This window comes from Salvia splendens, chromosome 7, assembly GCF_004379255.2.
Source record: "Salvia splendens isolate huo1 chromosome 7, SspV2, whole genome shotgun sequence".
In the NCBI taxonomy this organism is placed as follows: domain Eukaryota; kingdom Viridiplantae; phylum Streptophyta; class Magnoliopsida; order Lamiales; family Lamiaceae; genus Salvia; species Salvia splendens.
The window spans coordinates 25,063,051-25,084,707 of record NC_056038.1 but is presented as its reverse complement, the minus strand read 5'-3'; the positions used below and the strand labels follow the sequence as shown (position 1 = coordinate 25,084,707).

Here is a 21,657-nt window from a genome sequence, read left to right as displayed (position 1 = left end):
CGGGAACTAAATGTTTCATATTTATCGGGACGGAGGGAGTATGTCTTTAAACACTCCTAAGCCCACGTAGAAAATCATCTCAGTTACAAAATAGAGATAGTTCAAAGTGCTTAAGGTGGCGAACATAAAATCCTAACCAAGTTTTTTTCATGATTATGGTATTCACAATGGAGTCTCATGTCTTTACACTACCCCACAAAACATGGCTAATAGAGAGAAAGTATTATTTCAAATGGGTCTAGCCTTACTTGCACAAGGCGGGTTACTCGACTCTTTTGGGATGACGCATTTACATCCGCCATAAACACGGATTTTACATGATTTTAAGCCATAGAATTGGCTAGCTTTAGTTATCTTTCATGCAAAATATGTTTATTATTGCATATATTTTGGTATTTTGACGTGTTTTGTGATAAATATGCAAATTAGACTTGGAAACAGACAGAAAAGAGGTCGAAAAATGAAGAGTGGAGAAAACGGACCAAGTCACCGGTCCATTGAGTCAGAGTCAGTGGTCGCCGAGAAGACCAGCAGACAATGAAGTTTCAACGGTCTGTTTCGGAATTTGAGCATGTACCAATATTACAGCTGGCGACCACCGAGATGAAGTCAGCAGTCTGCCGAGAATTGTGCCAAAAGTCCTGAAGCATTTCAACGACCCCTGAGATGAAGTCAGTGACCTGCTGAGTTTGTGTGGCGGATACAATTTGCCATAGCCAAAAGTGTTACCATATGGAGAATGATGCCCATAAGTCTATAAATACTCTTCATATTTCATCATTTAACACACATTGATTCATCTGAGAATTCCATCTCCAAGAAATTTATTATTTCATTTCATCTTAGTCCACTATAATTATTATATGTAAAAATTTAGCATATTACATGTTTATTGAGGCTCTATCCACCAATATGGTATAATTAACACTTGTTAATTAATCCCTTGGTTTTTCTCAAAGTTCTTTTATAGCTTCGTTTTTGTGATAAACTATAATCCATTATTTCTCACTAACCGGGAATCGATTTAGAGAAAATAAATATTACACGATCATCTATTCCGAACATAGATCGATCCTATATATATCATTTAATTTCACCTATTAAATGTTCCATCATATCAATGATCAGTGGTGAAGCAACATTAGGGCAAGAGGGGCCCATGGTCCTCCATCATTTTTTGATGTTACTCCCTCCGTTCCCTCATAGTTGAGGCTAAACTTTTCGGCACGATATTTAAGAAATGGATGTTGAGTGTGTTAAATAAATAGATAAAAAAGTAAGATAGAGAGAAAAAAGTAGAAAGTGAATAAAGTGAGAGATAAAGTAAGAGAGAGTAGAGTAATAAAGAGAAAAAACTTACTATATATGGAAATGACTTAACTATGAGGGAACTTTTCAAAATGGAAAATGACTCAACTATGAGGGAACGGAGAGAGTACTTTATTACCTATATATATTTAATATATGTTTATAGTTATGTACTAGCACCGTTGGTTGCAAAATTTGTCTCTGTATTTACAGACGATAGATTTATCATCTCTAGGGGATTAAATCCCGAGTTATTACGAAGTAAAAAACCGATGAGTATGATGAGGTCTGCGGTTTGATTCCTGCTTAGCCCTATTTACATTTTTGGCTTTGTTTTTTTTTATTTTACCATAAAAATATTATGTATTCTATTCGTCTTTTTGTACTATTTTATTATTTTTTCATTTGTTTACTTTTGTTATTTCTATATATTTTTGTATATTTTAATTTTAATAGGGGAAAATTTTGTATTTTATTCTCAATTTTAACATTAGTTATTTCCATAAATTCATATAAAATGTAATTTTATATTAAAAAATATAAATGACACAATTTTGGCTCACATTGTAATTATATCTCCTAGTACTACATATTCAGTATCTAGATCACATTGTAATTATATCTCTCATCATTCATCTATTTTTTATAGTACCTACAATTTATGTCGCACCTTTTTATAGCGACAACGATATCGAAAATATACACAACTGCTAATAATGTGGGACTCCCAATGTTAAGTTCTGGCTTCGCCACTGTCAACGATGCAGTCAAAACCCTTTGATTAGTCACAATTCCAACGTTTCAATTATGAAGGCACGGAGAGAGTAATGCACTAATTATCTTGAATTATATTTTTCATATAAATTCTTGAAAAGTTTTAACTAAAAAACTACTTACTTTAGTTTTAACTTTTTTTAAGGTGAACTACATAAATGGTACCTGATCTTTCACCTTCGCACATAAATGGTACCTGATCTTTTTATTTTATATCATTTTTTGTACCTATAAATCACATTTTTGGTACCTGGTACAATTTTCATCCCAAAATAACTTCTAAACAAATTCATTTTTCCATTTGTGTCATAAAGGATAATTTGGGCATACACAAAATTAGTACCAAAAGTGATATTATAATATCTTCTCTCATTCTCCTCACTCTTTATACTATTATTCTAAATCAATATTAATATTATTATTTTGATATTTTAAATTAATAATTAATTTATTTTTAATATCATACAAATATACTTTATTATAATTATAGTTATAATTATATTTAATTATTATAATAATATTATTGTTATAATACTAAAAACTAGTAGTAATTAATAAATAATTATACTATAATTACTTAAATTATGAATCATACAATATTATATAATAATAATAATTATTATTTTATATTAAATTAATAACTAATCAATATAGTCTTAATACAAATTTTAAATTGTGAATTGTATTCATAATGATATAGAGAGTTGAATATTTTTAGTTAGGTGTTTCAACCATAAAATGAGTATAAAATAATTTAATAAAAAATATTCAATTGATTTAATTACTTTATATAATTAATTTAATTAGGTGTTTTGCTCTTGATTTATATTATGAATGTAATTAAATGTATGTATAAAAAGAAAGAAGAAAAAGAAGAGAAAAGAAAAAAGAGGAAACATAAACTAAGAAGAAAAAAAGAAAGAAGAAGAGATAAAGAAGAAAAAAAGAAATAAGAGGAAGAAAAAAAATCACATGTTTGATACTCCACTATTTAATTGAAATTTCCAAAAATATCCTCTATAACAAAAAAAAACACATGTTTGGTACCTAGGGTTATTTTTGTCATGGGTTACCAAAAACAATATAAAATAAAGATCAGGTATTATTTATGTGCGAAAATTAAAGATCAGGTACCATTTATGTAGTTGACTCTTTTTTAAAATGCATCCCAAGTTTCGTTTTTCAAAAACTTGTTTTTGAGTCACTTAAATGATGTCAATTTATTTGTAAAAGATATCTTTCATAATAATGATTTGAAATAAATTTATAATATGCCATGTACAGTAATACTCCCTCTGTTTCAAAATAAGCGAAACACTTTTTTTGGGTCTGTGACTTAAGGAGTTGATGTTTAAGAGTTAAAGTAGAGAGAGTAAAGTATGAGATAGAGAAAAGTAGAGAAGTAAAGAGAGAATAAGTAGGTGGATAATAAAGTACTCTCTTAACGAAGATGACCCCTTCCTTGGACGGTATGAGATTTTATTCAGTTTTATTTTGTGTGTTAAGTGGAGAGAGTAAAGTAAGAGAGAAGTAATAGAGTAGAAATAAATATGTGTTAAGTGATAGATTGTAGCAGTTGTAATTGAGCTTAATCAAGCTCAGTGATGCGTTAGTGTGAGGACTCGATGTATGGACTGCTTAAGGCTAATCTGATCCGTTAGATGTAGCTCTATAAGATGGTGTAATCTTAGCCCTCCATTTAGTTTGAGTAGCTGATTAGTATAGAGCAAGAGTTAGTTTACTCAACACTCAATTGTACCATCTCTCTCGTTTTTCTCTCTACAGTTTGAATAAGAATTTCCCTTTCCATAAATCTTGAGTTCATCATCTATCTTGTTTTAGATTCTATCTTGTTTCAATTGGCGCCGTCTGTGGGAAACGAACCCACGACCACGTGGGAATCGAAGGTGATTTTCATCGCGATTCTTGAAGATGGCAGCGCGTCTTGAGGCTGAAAAATTCACCGGCAACAATGATTTCGGACTATGGAGGAAGATGCGAGCAATGTTAACACAACAAGGGCTCGCATCGGCTTTGAAAACGAAGCAGAAAGATCAGAAGGAAAAAGGGGTCGTCGATGAGAAGGTTGTGTTGAAGCAAGCCGAGATCGAAGCCAAAGCCCATAGCACGATTGTATTGTGCCTCGCCGATAAAGTATTGTGGGAGATAGCAAAAGAAACAACCGTTGCGGGCATTCTGACCAGGTTAGAGGATCTTTATCTCACGAAATCTTTGGCTAATCGGTTGTATATGAAGCTAAGGTTGTATTCCTATAAGTTCATGGAGAATAAAGGGGTGTTAGAACAACTGGAAGATTTTAGCAAAACCATAGATGATCTTGAGAATATTGATGTGAATATAGGAGATGAGGATAAGGTAATTCTACTATTAAATGCTCTTCCTAAGTCCTTTGATCAACTGCGAGATGCGATTTTGCATGGTAGAGATAGGGCCATCACCTTTGTGGAGGTTCAGACAGCAATTCGAGTTAAAGAAATCCACGAAGGGGGAATGGGAAATGAGGCCAGTTCATCTGTTGCAGAGAGCCTAAATGTGAAGAAGCATAAGTTCAAGAAACCCTTCAAAAAGGATCAAGATATTCCAAAGGTTGTTCAGCATGATCAAAAGGAGTCCAGGTCTTGCCATTGGTGCAAGAAACCTGGGCGCCTAAAGAAAGGCTGCTATGCTTGGAAAAGAAAGCAGGCACAGGCTGGGGAAAAGCTAGTGAATGCAACTGATTGCATAAATGATAGTGATGAGAATCAGATCCTGGATGTGGTGGAAAATGGGGTTGGTGGAACTTAGATTATGGACTCAGGCTGCAGTTTCCACATGAGATCTAACTTAGTGTGGTTTCAGGAACTGAATGAAAGCTCAGGGTCAATGATTTTGGGAAACAATCAGGTCTGTCAGGTGAAAGGGATTGGCACTGTGAAGCTAAAAGTGAGTGATGGCTGCATCACAACCTTAAGTGATGTAAGATATATTCCTCAAGTTAAGAGGAATTTGATCTCCCTTGGCCTTCTTGAAAGAAAGGGCTGTGTATTCTCATCTGCTGAGGGAAGAATGGTGGTTAGTAAGGCAGGAAAGGAGGTCATGGTGGCTGAAAGGAGAGGAAGTTTGTATTATCTTCTGGCAGAAGTGCAAGTACCTGATGCTGAAGCAAACTCAGTGACAGAGGATATGAGGTTATGGCACATGAGATTGGGCCACCCTGTAGAGGGCAGTGTCAGAGAGCTTGTGAAAAACTGAATCATGCTGGCAGAATTGAATAAGGAGCAACTCAAATGTGAAGAGTATGTTCTTGGAAAATCAAAGAAGTTGTCCTTCCCTAAAGGTAAGCATTTATCAACTCAGCCTTTAGATTATGCACATAGTGACCTTTGGGGTCCTGCTCAAGTAAATTCCATAGGTGGAGGCAGATACTATATGACGATTATAGATGACAACTCTAGAAAAATGTGGATTTATATACTCAAAGAGAAATCAGAGGCTTTCAAGAATTTTTCAGATTGGTGTTCTGAGGTTGAACTAGAGAATGGAATGGTGTTGAAGTGTCTTCGCACTGATAATGGGCTGGAATATCTGCCAAGGGAATTTGATGATTATTGTTAGAGTAGGGGCATTAAAAGGCACATAATTGTCCCATGAATCCACAACAAAATGGTGTAGCAGCTTCCACATCTGCTACTCTCAGCTGGTATGGAGAGGAAGTTTTGGGCTGAAGCTGCTTCCACAGCTGTAAAATTGATGAATATGTGTCCAGCTTCCAGCATTGATGGTGATATACCTGACTTCAAATGGCATGGAACACTTGGAGATTATTCCAGATTAAGGATATTTGGCTGTAGAGCTTTTGCTCACATCAGGCAAGAAAAATTAGAAGCCAGAGCACAAAGGTGTGTGATGCTTGGTTACCAGTCTGGAGTAAAAGGATACAGGATATGGTGTTTAGAGCCTGGGAATGCCAAGATCATCACCAGCAAAGATGTGGTTTTTGGGAGAATGAGATGCCTTTTCTTAAGAAACTTCCAGATGGTGATCGGGGAAGATTGGTTACTGATTTTGAGGTGGAGCCTATGGGTGCATCATCAGAAGTTGAAGTTCCTGCTCAGGATCAGGGGTTCAGTGAAGATCATGGAGGTGATACTGGACAAAGTCACCCTAATACTGATACAGAAAACTTGGAAAACTATCAACTTGCTAGAGATAGAGTGAGAAGAAAAAATGTGAAGCCACCCTCAAGATTTTCTGACTCAGAGATGCTTTTCTATGCTCTTTGTGTTGCTGAGGAGGTGGAGTATTCTGAACCAACATCTTACAGAAAAGCAATCTATAGCAAGGAAGCAGATAAGCGGATGCTAGCTATGGTGGAGGAGATAGAATCTCTTCTCAAGAATGGAACCTGAATACTAGTTGAAAGGGTAGAAGGTAGAAAGGTTGTGAGCTATAAATGGATTTTCAAAAAAAAATTGAATCAGCAACAAAAGGTGATCATATGAGATTCAAAGCTAGACTAGTTGCTAGAGGCTTCACATAGGAGCAATGTGTGGATTTCAATGAGGTATTTTCTCCAGTTGTGAAGCATACTTCAATTCGAATATTACTTGTTGTTGTTGCTAAGAAGGACTGGGAAATGGAACAACTTGATGTTAAAACTGCATTCTTGCATGGTGGGCTAGAGGAGACAATTCACATGGCTCAGCCTGAGGGGTTTGTTAGTCCAGGAGATGAAGGAAAGGTTTGTTTGCTCAAGAAGAGCATTTATGGATTAAAGCAGGCAAGTAGACAGTGGCCCGAGAGATTTGATATTCACATGGTCAGTTGTGGTTTTGAGAAGTCTTTGTAAGATGAATGTGTGTATATCAAAAGGAAGAATGGGGTGCTTGTTGCTTATCTTCTACTGTATGTAGATGATATGTTACTTGTTGGAGCATGCAAGAAAGAAATTCAGTCAGTTAAAGATGATTTGAAGGCTGCTTTTGATATAAAGGACTTGGGTCCAGCTAAAAGGATTATGGGAATGAACATAGTTAGAGACAGACAAAGGAAGATGATTTGGCTGACTCAATATGACTATGTGTCAATGTTAGGGTTTTGTATACTAGAAATCACCTTTCGAGTGATTGGATACTGTAAAACTCTAATGGTTATTTTCCAATAAATGCAACAGATTATTTTTGTCATAATATTGTTATGTTTTACATTTAATGGTTGTTTATTACATATTTAAATGTATGAGCAAATGTAACAAAGTCTAAGTCTTTATTTTAGTAGACCGGTTGTGGGCGTCGTCCAATTTAAGGTAACACAGTCAGTTCTAAACAAAGAAAAATAAGAATTTCACAACCTGGATAGGCCTAGACTACCTATCGCGAAAGGTTGCAATGTCAGTCCGATTATTTCTAAACCTTATTGAAATAAGATGACGTTGGTGTGGTATAGCACTGAATGGATCTAACAGCAAGACAAGTCTTTATGCTATCTACTGAAAGACGAGGTCTTGAGAATTAATTTCATATATCAATGTACGTTAGCATTCAGCATACGATATTGAGTATCCACTACTTTGACTTACCAAAGGTGCGGGTTTTTCGTAACCCAACGATCCAGGTATATTGGGTAGTGGTGATCATTATCTAGAGGTGCTAGGATTGCTATTATGTTGAAACGTGCGCGAGGAGAGTCTCGTTTGATAACATCCACAAGAGGAGCTCGAAACGAGGTTTTATTATTCAGAACCTAGCTAGTTGGAGTTTGATTACTCTATGAATAATAAATAAGAGTTTCTTGCTAAGTCCACTCTTGGAATTCGAAATATGTTAATTAATTAAGTCTATAGCAGACATTAATTAATTGATGGATGTTTCCATCTTAAGCGCGGGAAATAAATCAAATACAATTAAAGGAAACCCGGAATACTTGTAATTTCGGATTTGGAAGGCAGTGCAATATTACTTCTGTAGTGGCTGCAATATTACCAGTCAGAAGATTCGAGGTCTTGTATTGAAGATCTTCACGTGGAGACGGAGCAAGCCATCATCGATTTTTGATTGAATCAACGAGGTAAATTAGCTAATTCCGTAGTAAGCATGTTTTAGGAATTTTATGTGCTAAAGCATGTTTTAATTCAAGTTATGAGCATGATACATGTGATAATTAGGCGAATAGATTTTGTCTAAATAATCTTCTAAATAGATCAAATTCATGTGATCCGTTTTGAAAGCACGCTTCCGCTGCCAGCCCCTTCAGCTGGTATCAGAGCCAGTCTTTGGCTCTGATTATTTGGATTTAAATTTCGCGAAATTGATGTATGCATGTGTTATTTGATTGCGAAGCATGTTCTTGGTATTTTGTTTAATTAATTATGCATGATAAACTCAAGAACTATCGAATCAAAGAACTTGAATTGCTCGAACGCACCACGTGCGATCGAGATAGGGATGTCGAGACAGTGGGAGCCGGGAACAGTGATCACGGGGCGACGCGCGAACGAGTGGGGATTCGTGCGCGCCGCCGGCCGAGACCACACGCACCAGACGGAACCCGGGTCAAGGTCGACACGGCGGTGACTGGCGCGGAGTGGTGGCTCGTCCGAGAGCCACCGAGACACCGCGAGACACCGGGCCGAACCCTAGGCGGAAGGTCCGAGCTGGCCGAGAGCGGGCGCGCCACCGTGCGCGCCTCTGGCCAAGAGCTCGCGACACCCGACGGCTCGGAGGGTCGAGCCGAGCGCCGAGACGCTGGCCGAGAGGCGCGCGCCACCGTGCGAGCGCCTGGCCGAGAAGCGTCGGCACCCGATGAGCCGAGATGTCGAGACAGGCGTCGAGCAGCTGGCCGAGAGGCGCGTGCCGCCGTGTGCGCGCCTGGCCGAGAAGCTGCGACAGCCAACGAGCCAGGCGGCCGAGACGCTTCGTGCGTCGTGGTCCGACGAAGAACTTGTCGGATTTTCGTCGTTCATCGTTCGTGCGAACCTCGTACGATGAGATAACGATGAAAGATTATTTTAATGATTATTTAATTATTTTATTAAAAGATATCATTAAAATATTATTATTTAATGAAAATAAAATCTTTTTGGAAGATTTACCTAGATTTTAGGAATAATTTTATTATTATCTATATCTATGGAAATAAATAATATTATTTTATTCCTAGATGATATAGATGAGAATAATTTAATAGTTTCCTAATATTTATCTAGATTTAAGGAATATTTTTATTATTTTCTATATCTATGGAAATAAATAATAATATTTTGATTCGTAGATGATATGGATAAGAATAATTTAATAGTTTCCTAATATTTATATATCTAAGATCCTAAAAAGGATAGATATGTATGAATACATTAAATAATGAAATATCTCTTCCTAATCTTGAACATGGAATTAATTTGAATTTAATTTTTCATGTCTTATTAAGAATTAAATAATTTGTTTATTTTAGACATACCTTATAGTAGACATGAATAAGAATTATATTCTAGAACAATAATTTCCTAATGGAAGATACCAATTAATAAAAGATTTAATTATCCAGTAGATTAAATACCAACAGAATTTAATTAAGCCTTAAACTGCCTCAAGGCTAAGGATAATTAAAGTAAAACCATAACCCAAAATATCTAAGCTATAATTACGAACTCAACGTTTGTATATGGTCTCCATCAATTGGTCTGCAATTTATGAAGCCTTTTTCTAATATTATCGCCATCTGCTCTGTGGGGACAATAATCCTAAGAAAATAGCAAGTTCATGAGGGCGGACTTCTCAAATATAAATAGTATGAACTAGAATGTAGTTTCCAATATTATCGCCACCTGCTCTGTGGGGACAATAATCCTAAGAAACTGCGAGATTCAGAAGTTCACACAGGATGTATGAGATAGCTTGATCTTGTTAGCAGCACACAAGCATTGTTATGGGAGTGTGTTGTAGAAATGAGACTCTGTAATGCTAAATTCGGTGGTCTTGCATAGGCAACATTAGGCGGCCATGCCACTCTGTGGTCTCTGGACTATTCGTCGGTGTTGTGACCAGTAAAATTGTAAGATTTTAATACGTATTGACTTCCTCTGGAGGGTACAAAATTTTAATTTTGCAGTTGTAAGATTTTGAAAAGTTTTATGGTTAATCTAATCAAACTTCTTACATAAGTTTATGACAATAGTAAAATACTCTATTTTGCAGTGCAAATCAAATCGTCAATATGTCATTCAATCCTCTTTCCGCAATTCTCAAAGAAAATAAACTCGAGGGCCAAAATTACATAGAATGGAAACAAAATTTGGACATCTTTCTTACAGCAGATGATTACATCTTTGTGCTCACCACCCCGCGACCTCCAGTGCCGGCAGCTACCACTGCGGCAGGAGTCAGAGATGCACACAGACGGTGGCATAAGGCGAATGAGATGGCTAAGTGCTACATGTTGGCTTCTATGTCTTCAGTACTCAAGCATCAACATTCAGCCATGGAAACAGCCGCCGAGATTATGCAGAATCTCAAAAATCTTTTTGGTACTCAGAATCGAACGGCGAAGTCTCAAGCCTTTCGGAGTATCATGTCGAAGACAATGAAGGAAGGCTCGTCTGTGAGGGACCACGTCCTCGAGATGATGGGCCACCTCAACCAAATTGAGGTCTTGGGAGGGATAATCGATCCCGAGTCCCAGGTAACGATAATCCTTCAAAGTCTTCCCCCTAGCTTCCAACAGTTCAAGCTCAACTTCGAGATGAACAAAAGGAATTACACCTTGGCAGAGCTGTTGACTGAACTCCAGTCGGCAGAGGACCTTATGGTCTAGGCTAAGGCGGCCATGATGATTTCGGCGCCTCGTTCCTCTGGCTTAAAGCCTAGCAAAGGAAAAAGGCAGGCACCGAACTCAGGACCGGCCAGGATAGCTAAGGGAAAGAAGAAGAAGAGGGCTAACAAGAAGCCCACGGGGAAGTGTTTCAAGTGTGGAGAAAAGGGGCATTGGAAGCCAGACTGTCCTAAACGGGGCAAGGCTACAGGTATGCATCAGGCTCTAGTTGTCGAGTCTTGTTTGACTTCGACATCAATTTGCACTTGGGTTATTGACACAGGAGCCACTGATCATATTTGTTTTGATCCTGACTTATTGCAGGTGACAAGACGGCTACATGATCGTGAGATCGAAGTCCAGCTGGGCGACGCTACCAAAGTGGCGGCCGTTGCAGTGGGAGACATTTATTTGCGTTTTAGTAGTGATAGATTTTTTATTTTGAAGAATGTTTTGTTGATACCTTCTTTTAGAAGAAATTTAATTTCACTTTCTAAATTGGTTTATGATGGATATTCGATTTCTTTTAATGACAACTGCGTTATTAAGAAAGATGGTTCTTATATCTGTCGTGGTATCATGGAAAACAATCTGTACACAATGACTTCTACACAGTTTAATAATCGCAAATCAGAACTCAATACAACATCGAAAATTTCAAAGAAACGAAAAGAACCTTCAAATTCAATGAACGAAACGTACTTGTGGCACCTTAGACTTGGTCATGCCAATGAAAGGAGGATCCATTCTCTTGTTCAACAAGATCTTATCAAAGGTCTAGAGGAGGAACCTTTTCATAAGTGTGAGTCATGCTTAGAAGGCAAGAAGACCAAGAGGCCTTTTAAGGCTAAGGGCAATAGGTCCAAGGAAGTACTTGAGCTCGTTCATTCCGATGTATGTGGACCAATGTCAACTGAGGCAAGAGGTGGTTTTCGATACTTCATCACATTTATTGATGACTTCTCGAAAATTGGATATGTCTACTTGATGCGTCACAAGTCAGAGTCTTTTGACAAGTTTAAAGACTTTAAGACTCTTGTGGAGAAGTATCATGGGAAGAATATCAAATGCCTACGATCTGATCGTGGAGGCGAATACCTCAGTGCCGAATTTTCGGACTACTTATCGGAAGTGGGAATTCAATCCCAACTGACTTCGCCGGGCACGCCCCAGCAGAACGGCGTGGCTGAAAGAAGGAACAGGACCTTATTAAACATGGTTCGATCGATGATGAGTTATGCACGTCTGCCTATTTCATTTTGGGGACATGTCTTGCTTTCCGCAAGTCACATTTTAGACAATTTACCATCAAAATCCGTACCTAAAACTCCATATGAGTTGTGGACTGGGCGTAAGCCCAATCTAGCACATCTCAAGGTTTGGGGTTGCTCGGCTCATGTATTGGAAAAGGATCCAACTAAGCTAGGATCTAGGACGAAGGTATGTTTGTGTATAGGATACCCCAAAGGAACGAAAGGTTATGAATTCTTTAGTCTCCGAGATAAGAAAGTCATTGTGAGCACTCACGCGACATTCTTAGAGGAAGACTATGTAATGAATCATAAACCCAGCAGTGAAGTGGCTCTTGATGAGCTAACTTCTGTCACAAGTTCCATTAACCAAGAACAAGTACCAAGTGTACAAACAATTCCCGAAACTTCAACTTCTACTCAAAATATTGTAGTGCCGCGCCGCAGTGGGAGGGTCTCACATGAGCCCGACAGATACATTGGTTTGGGAGAATCTATGGATCACTCCTCGGACAGCAATGTATTAGATCCCTGGAACTTTGCGTAGGCGCAGGCAGATATCGATCATTGCGAATGGGTAAAAGCAATGGATTCGGAACTACAATCTATGATAGACAAAGACGTCTACGATTTGTCCGTCCTACCCGAAGGTTGTACTGCCATTGGGAGCAAGTGGATATATAAACGTAAACGTGGACCCGATGGACGAGTTAAAGTCTTCAAAGCAAGACTAGTGGCCAAGGGGTATACCCAAAAGGAAGGCATCGATTATGATGAGACCTTCTCCCCAGTGGCCATGCTCAAATCGATCCTGATACTGTTGTCTATTGCAGCTTATATGGATTGGGATGTATGGCAGATGGACGTTAAGACTGCATTTCTAAACGGCAGTCTTGAGGAGGCCATCTACATGGAACAACCCGAAGGATATGCCATAAAGGGCAAAGAACACATGGTTTGGAAGCTTAAGAAGGCCATTTATGGCCTCAAGCAAGCATCCAGATCGTGGAACCAATGTTTCGATCAAACTGTTTGCAAGTTTGGATTCGAAAAGTGCCCAAGTGAAAGTTGCGTGTATAAGAAAGTTGATAAGGGGAATGTGGTGTTCTTAGTTTTATATGTAGATGACATTCTTCTAATTGGAAACAATAAAAAGATGTTGTCATCAGTTCGAACATGGTTATCAAACCAGTTCGAGATGAAGGATATGGGAGACGCGGGACACATCCTCGGGATCAAGGTTCTTCAGAATCGAGATAAGAAGATGTTGTGCTTATCTCAAGAATCTTACATCGAAACAGTACTTAGTCGTTTAAGCATGCAGGATGCCAAGAAAGGTTTCCTTACCTTTTAGACATGGCATCCATTTATCTCAAGAGATGTGCCCTAAAACGCAGTCTGAGATACAAGCAATGAGAAGGATTCCATATGCTTCGGCAGTTGGAAGTCTCATGTATGCTATGCTTTGTACTAGACCAGATATTTGCTTTGCTGTTGGCATAGTGGCAAGATATCAGTCGAATCCGGGCCAAGGACATTGGACTGCCGTAAAGAACATACTCAAGTACCTTAAACGGACTAAGGACTATGCTCTAGTTTACAATGCAGCCGAGCTCTGTCCTTTGGGATTTACTGACTCAGACTTTCAAGCTGATCAGGACTCGAGAAAATCTACTTCAGGATATGTGTTCACCTTAGGAGGTGGAGCCGTAATTTGGAAGAGTGTGAAGCAGAAATGCATCGCGGACTCGACCATGGAAGCCGAGTATGTGGCCGCTTCGGAGGCTGCAAAAGAGGTTGTATGGCTCAAGAACTTCCTTATGGATTTAGGTGTGGTTTCGAATCTGCCCAAGAGCATCACCATTTATTGTGACAATTCTGTTGCTGTGGCAAACTCGAAAGAACCAAGAGCTCACAAAGCGAGCAAACACATAGAGCGGAAGTATCATATCATTAGAGATATAGTGCAGAGAGGAGACATAAAAGTGGTCAAGATTGCGTCAGAGAACAACCTGGCAGATCCTTTTACAAAGGCTTTGGCGGTAAAACAGTTTGATAGCCACGTTGAAGGGATGGGAGTTCGACTCATTCACGACCTCAACTCGCTTTCAGTTTAAGTGGGAGAAATTTAGACGTGTGCACTACTATTTTGTATACTCGAAAGCTGTTTTGAGTATAAGTGGGAGATTGTTAGGGTTTTGTATACTAGAAATCACCTTTCGAGTGATTGGATACTGTAAAACTCTAATGGTTATTTTCCAATAAATGCAACAGATTATTTTTGTCATAATGTTGCTATGTTTTACATTTAATGATTGTTTATTGCATATTTAAATGTATGAGCAAACATAACAATGTTTAAGTCTTTGTTTTAGTAGACCGGTTGTGGGCGTCGTCCAATTTAAGGTAACACGGTCAGTTCTAAACAAAGAAAAATAAGAATTTCACAACCTAGATAGGCCTAGACTACCTATCGCGAAAGGTTGCAATGTTAGTCCGATTATTTCTAAACCTTATTGAAATAAGATGACGTTGGTGTGGTATAGCACTGAATGGATCTAACAGCAAGACGAGTCTTTATGCTATCTACTGAAAGACTAGGTCTTGAGAATTAATTTCTTAATCAATGTACGTTAGCATTGAGCATACGATATTGAGTATCCACTACTTTGACTTACCAAAGGTGCGGGTTTTTCGTAACCCAACGATCCAGGTATATTGGGTAGTGGTGATCATTATCTAGAGGTGCTAGGATTGCTATTATGTTGAAACGTGCGCGAGGAGAGTCTCGTTTGATAACATCCACAAGAGGAGCTCGAAACGAGGTTTTATTATTCGGAACCTAGCTAGTTGGAGTTTGATTACTTTATGAATAATAAATAAGAGTTTCTTGCTAAGTCCACTCTTGGAATTCGAAATATGTTAATTAATTAAGTCTATAGCAGACATTAATTAATTGATGGATGTTTCCATCTTAAGCGCGGGAAATAAATCAAATACAATTAAAGGAAACCCGGAATACTTGTAATTTCAGATTTGGAAGGCAGTGCAATATTACTTCTGTAGTGGCTGCTCGTAATATTCCAATATAAGCTTATATTAAATTGTGGGTTCAATTTGATTAGTAAAAAGCTAATTGGGTGAGGCCTGTTCCAGATTCTTCCTTAGATCCCTGACTGGGCCCAATATGTGACTTATATAAATAGGAGAATAAAGGAGACAGAAAACACAACAATTATTTTACAAAATTTTCGTCCCCCCCCTCTTGAGAGAGTTTTCGAAAATTGTGCTCCCTCCGTGAGCTGAGTTCTGTCTTTCATTATTCGAGTCCTAGTACGTTGGTGAGATTTCCCCACACAAATATCAGCGTATAGTCCGGGACACCAGTCAGAAGATCCGAGGTCTTGTATTGAAGATCTTCACGTGGAGACGGAGCAAGCCATCATCGATTCTTGATTGAATCAACGAGGTAAATTGGCTAATTCCGTAGTAAGCATGTTTTAGGAATTTTATGTGCTAAAGCATGTTTTAATTCAAGTTATGAGCATGATACATGTGATAATTACGCGAATAGATTTTGTCTAAATAATCTGCTAAATAGATCAAATTCATGTGATCCGTTTTGAACGCACGCTTCCGCTGCCAGCCCCTTCAGTCAAGACTATTGAAGAGGTTTCAGATGGAGAATGCTAAGGAGACATCAAATCCATTAGCCTAACACTTCAAGTTGTCAATAGAACAAAGGCCAAAGTCAGAGATTGAAGCTGCTGAAATACAGAAGATCCCTTATGCTAATATAGTTGGGAGCATAATGTATGCTATGATTTCAACAAGGCCAGATATAGCTCAGTCAATTAGTGTGATTAGCAGATTCATGGCTAATCATGGAAGGGAGCACTGAAGTGCACTCAAATGGTTGATGAGATACTTAAAAGGGGCTAGGGATTTTGGCATACTGTTCAGATGTGGTGATGAGTACGGGGGTGATGTAATAGTTGGTTTTTGTGACTCTTATTTTGCAGGAAACATTGACAATCGAAGATCACAATCTGGATACATCTTCACAAAGTTTTGAGCAGCCATTAGCTGGAAGTCAAGTCTCCAAAGTGTAGTTGCATTGTCAACTACAGAAGCTGAATTTATAGCTTTAACTGCTGCAATGAAGGAGAGTTATTGGCAAAAGGGAATAGCTACTGATTTTGGTTTTGAGCAGGCAGCTATTTCAATTTGTTGTGATAACAACAACGCATAGTGTTTGGCAAAGCACAAGGTGTATGATGAACTTTTTCTTCTGATGTTTCTTTTTCCCTTCTTCTCTTTGTTGTATCGTTGTGGCTTGCTCAAGTCAAATCGTCAAACTGATCCAGCCAGCCTATATATGCCTGCTACCTGCAAAATGCCAGTGAGTGGGTGGGTCCAGTGGAAACTCAGGCTAATCAACTTGACTTACTCCGACTCGAGTGAAAAGAATAGAAGAACTCAAAAGTGGTCACAAAACCTTAACCCACAATACTATTAACTAGTATAGGGAAGTAAGGATCGATCCCACAGAGATAATGTGTTTAACATTTGTTTCCTTGGCACGACTTGGAAATGGCTGCTGTCACGCTTTCTAGGGGGTGGGTTAAGTTAAACTACTTGACTAGAGAAACTAAACTAACTAAACTGATCAACTTATGAAAGCTTAACTAAACATAAAGGAAATAGAACACGAAAGCAGATCAGAAACATGAAAAGGAAACCGAAAGCAGATCAGAAACACCATGCATGAAATAGAACACGTCAACTGGAAACGAAAACGTAGCTTCAAATTTTCTAAATCAAAACATCAAAGAATCAACAACGCCAAAAGTAAATTGAAAATGAACAATGGAAGCAGTAAATTGTTTCATCGCCCCTTCTCGGAGTGGAATAACATAACCGGAAGTTTAAATGCAGGGAACTACCACCAAACGCCAACTAAAACTAAACTAGACTAGGACCAAGTGCGTGTGTGCAACAGAAATCAAGAAAATGAAGTAAAAGAGCTCCGATTTCAGCCCTAGAAGAGAGTTGAATTCCTAAAAATATTCTAAGAAGCCTTGTGAGACCCCCTCCCCTTCACCACTGCTGGGACTCCCTTTTCTTCTTGTGTTGAGCTTCCTTTATATAGAGAGGCGTAGGGCTCTGATCCCTAGAGTACCATCCTCTCTGAAATGTCATTCATGCCCTTCACTTTGTGGTGGGGGTCTTCAGCTCTATCTCCCATGCGGAACTCCTGCTGGCTCTTTCGGATTCCTGACTTGATCAACTCAATGCTGCAGTTTTTGACTCCTTTCCTTGATCTGTTCGTCCGCCATCTGATTTGTTCCTTTTCTGAATATGGCGGTTTTCACACACACCTGGCTCAAAATTGGTTGTTAGTTTACAGAATTTGATGTAGTTTTACTATAGAACACATGCATGAAACGAGCCTCATCAGTGTATCATGAACGAAGCAAACATACTGATGTTTGTTTGCACTTTATCAGAGAAGGGATAGAACGGGAAGAGGTGAAAGTTTTCAAGGTACACACTGATGACAATCCAGCAGATATGATGACCAAGCCACTGCTCAAAGACAAGTTTGAGAAAAGCAAGACCTTGGTGAATGTCTGTAACTTGAAGACAGATTGAGCTTCATTCAATCGAGATGAAGACTGTTAAGTGATTGATTGTAGCGGCTGTAATTGAGCTTAATCAAGCTAGTGATGTGTTAGTGTGAGGACTCGATGTATGGACTGCTTAAGGCTAATCTGAGCCGTTAGATGTAGCTTGATAAGATGGTGTAATCTTAGCCCTCCATTTAGTTTGAGTAGCTGATTAGTATAGAGCAAGACTTGGTTTACTCAACACTCAATTGTATCATCTCTCTCGTTTTTCTCTCTACAGTTTGAATAAGAATTTCCCTTTCTATAAATCTTGAGTTCATCATCTTTCTTGTTTTAGATTCTAGCTTGTTTCAATATATTTCCATTTTTAGTAATGAGTTATCTTGGTTGGAAAAGTGAGTCATTTTTAATGGGATAAAAGGAATAAGAAAGATGATTTTTGCTAAAAAAAAAGGAAATGACTCATTTATAGTAGGATATCTCAAAAAGAAATATGATTGATGTATCTTGAGAGGAGGAAATAAGAAAAGGCAACGAATCTTCCACTCTAGCTGTAGATCATCAATTACTTAATCAATATCTATGAATTCCTTATTCTATTATATGTGTAGGTCCGTTATTTAATTGAATTATTTGACATGTAACCGTGTTTCAGTATCCAGACCAAAGCTGTCTTCTGTCCAAAATTAAATTATTTGTTTTCAATCACAAAAATAAAAAATAAAATTATACTCTAGTACACGTTATTGCCAAAAATGGATTAGCCATAAATTTAAAAGCTAAAAATGAAATAAGTGCATTCATCTACAGTGAAAATACGCGATCGAACTTTTGATTTAAATACTATGGATTACGTATGCACTTATGTACCCACACTTCTGATTTAAATACTATGGATTTAAATACTATGGATTACTGAATCCACTTTCTTTTCATTGTATTTTGAAAAGTCAATTTTATAATTTAATGAAGCAAACATAGACTCACATGGAATTGTCCACGTCAAACGACACAATCGTGATAAACTTCTACTACTCGAATAAGTAACGAGTATTAATTTATAAATCGTAAATGCGGTCTAAATCTTTCTATAAAGAGACAATCAATAATTATATATTTATTTTAATTTTGATTATCTATAAACTTTTAACTCATTTCCATTTACGATTATTTTTTCTATAATAAGATAAATCTCATTCTCCACTAATAATAATCTAATTACCTCTTTTTACTTGATTTTATTTTATTAATTTTGTAGTATTAAAATTTGGCACTCCATTATCAATATTATTGATAGTGGACCAAGAAAGTATTAGCATGGTATGATCAATTACAAAATTATATCACTAAATATTTCAATTTATATCACAAGCCTAGTAATTTAATCAAATACATTAATCTACTTTGTAAAATAAGTGATAAGGGAAGGTATCACATTCCCCCCAACTTTATTTAATCAAATACTACTATTATTTATCCACTTTGTAAAATAAGTGATAAGCGTAGGAATCAAATTCCCCCACCTTAAAAAAGAAAGAACAAATTCACCTTCTTATTTAGAAAAATCAATAAAAGAGTAATTCGATCACATGTTTAAATATATACTCCTAGTACCTTGATTGTGTAACAACAAATATAAGTAAAAAAACAAAATATAACCAAGTTACCGATAATTTATGTGTATCTGATGCCCAGTCATTATCTACACGTACTGATGTTATTGATCACTAAATACGTTCGTCGCCGTTAGTATTTTATCTAGAAATTGATTTTGTTTTCAATTAAATGCCATATTCTGGAATTTTATAGTGTTGTCAATTCGTCCATAACCAAAATACTCACCAAAGATACAATTTTTTTTTTATTTTCTTAAAAGTTTAAACCCTGAGTTGTGTCGGCGTAAATGGTAAACTCTCGAAAAAAAATTTCTAGATTTGCTGAGGTGTCATAAATTGACTGAAACAAAACTTATCCTCACACCAGAAATAGGATTAAGTGAGCTATAAATAGAAGGTACCAAGCTAAATATATTATCTTGAGATGGCAAATTCAGTTCCATTGCTTGTGAGTTGTTTATTAGTAATAATCTCAGTTAGCTTGGCCCAAACATCCTTCCGACCTCGTGGTCTTGTGCTTCCCGTTAGAAAAGACGCCTCCACTCAACAATACGTTACCGCAATCGACCAACGGACCCCGTTAGTCCGCGTAAACCTGGTCGTCCACCTGGGCGGCCAGTACTTATGGGTCGATTGCGATAACAACTACTCTTCATCCACCTACAGGCCCGCCCGTTGTCGCTCCGCCCAATGCTCATTGGCTGGAGCCACAGGGTGCGGGGACTGTTTCAACGGGCCTCGGCCCGGTTGCAACAACAACACTTGCGGCCTCACTCCCGACAACCCCTTCATCCGCACTGCCACGGGCGGGGAGCTGGCTGAGGACGCCGTGTCGGTCCGGTCAACCGACGGGTCAAACCCGGGCCGTACCGTCACCGTCCCTAGATTTCTATTCGTCTGCGCGCCGACGTTGCTAATCCAGGGCCTGGCAGGATCAGCGACGGGCCTCGCAGGCCTGGGCCGAGCCCGCGTGGGGATGCCGTCGCTATTTTCCGCGGCGTTTAGTTTCCGCCGCAAATTCGCAATCTGCCTCTCGGGGTCCACGAGGTCGGACGGCGTGATTTTATTCGGGGACAGTCCGTACAACTTCATCCGCGTCCCTGCGCCTTTAGACGCGGGGGCGTCCCTGGCGTACACGCCCCTGTTCGTGAACCCGGTGAGCACGGCAGGGGCGTACTCGCAGGGGGAGGCCTCGACCGAGTACTTCATCAGGATCAGATCAGTCCGGGTCAACAACAGCCCCGTGGCTGTCAACGCAACGCTCCTCGACATCGATGCCGAGGGCAATGGAGGGGCCAAAATAAGCACAGTCAACCAGTACACACTGCTCGAGACCTCAATCTACAGAGCAGTGGTGGATGCTTTCTCCAGAGCCACGACAGGGATCAGGAGGGCCCCGGCCGTGGCGCCGTTTGAGGTGTGCTACGAGAGCGGGAGCGTGGGGAGCACGAGGGTGGGGCCGGGGGTGCCGAACATAGACCTGGTGCTGCAGGGGGAGGGAGCGGTGTGGACGTGGACGGGGTCGAACTCGATGGTGTATGTGAACGACGACGTTTTGTGTCTGGCGGTGGTGGACGGGGGAGCGAATCCGAGGACGGCGGTGGTGATAGGAGGGCATCAGATTGAGGACAACTTGCTGCAGTTCGATCTGGCGGCGTCGAGGTTGGGGTTTAGTAACACGCTGTTGGGGCGACAAACTACGTGTGCTAACTTCAACTTCACGTCCATTGCGTAGACTCTTACAATAAATGTGAGATCATCGTGTATGACTTTGCCTTGCCTGTGTAAGATGAATGAATAATGGATGATGTATTAATTGCTCTATGTTTTTTTTATCATCGTGTCATATCGTTTTCAAAATAATTGTACTCGGTTTGAAGTTTGAAGTTTGATATGATCGATGTCGCTGCGCTTTATACCAATATTATTTGCCCAGCAATTAATCAAGGAAAATTACTAGAAATTGAACATTTTATGAGTACGTATTGAGCAATCATTCTAGTCGGTAATCGACTTCTTAGGATATTTTGGAGTTTTTTACCGAGTAAATGGCCTGGCCGGAAAATTATCAAGTGCAAATCAACACTGCGTAATTAACCAACTTCCAAATGCCGACCAACTTGATCGAATTTCCGATGTGAAATCGTTCTCACTAGAGAGATTGTTTTTATAGTAATAAATATTGCTTAATAGGAGTGTGCTCAGTAATTTGATCGATTATTTTTATAATAATATTACCATAGTGTCCTCAATATACAGTATATTTATATCCCA

General features: G+C 38.7%; 1 protein-coding gene across 2 annotated transcripts; it reads left to right on the top strand.

Moving 5' to 3' along the window:
• Positions 1–19,784: 19,784 nt before the first annotated feature.
• Positions 19,785–21,305, top strand: LOC121741950 (probable aspartic proteinase GIP2). 2 transcript variants are annotated; one of them, XM_042134935.1, is made up of 2 exons: positions 19,785–20,518; positions 20,561–21,305. In XM_042134935.1, the coding sequence occupies exons 1-2, from the start codon at positions 19,808–19,810 to the stop codon at positions 21,116–21,118; spliced, it is 1,269 nt and encodes a 422-aa protein (XP_041990869.1). In that variant the 5' UTR covers positions 19,785–19,807; the 3' UTR covers positions 21,119–21,305. The 2 variants fall into 2 exon arrangements, with proteins under 2 accessions (XP_041990869.1, XP_041990868.1); XM_042134934.1 differs by having other exon boundaries at positions 19,786–21,305.
• Positions 21,306–21,657: the final 352 nt, after the last annotated feature.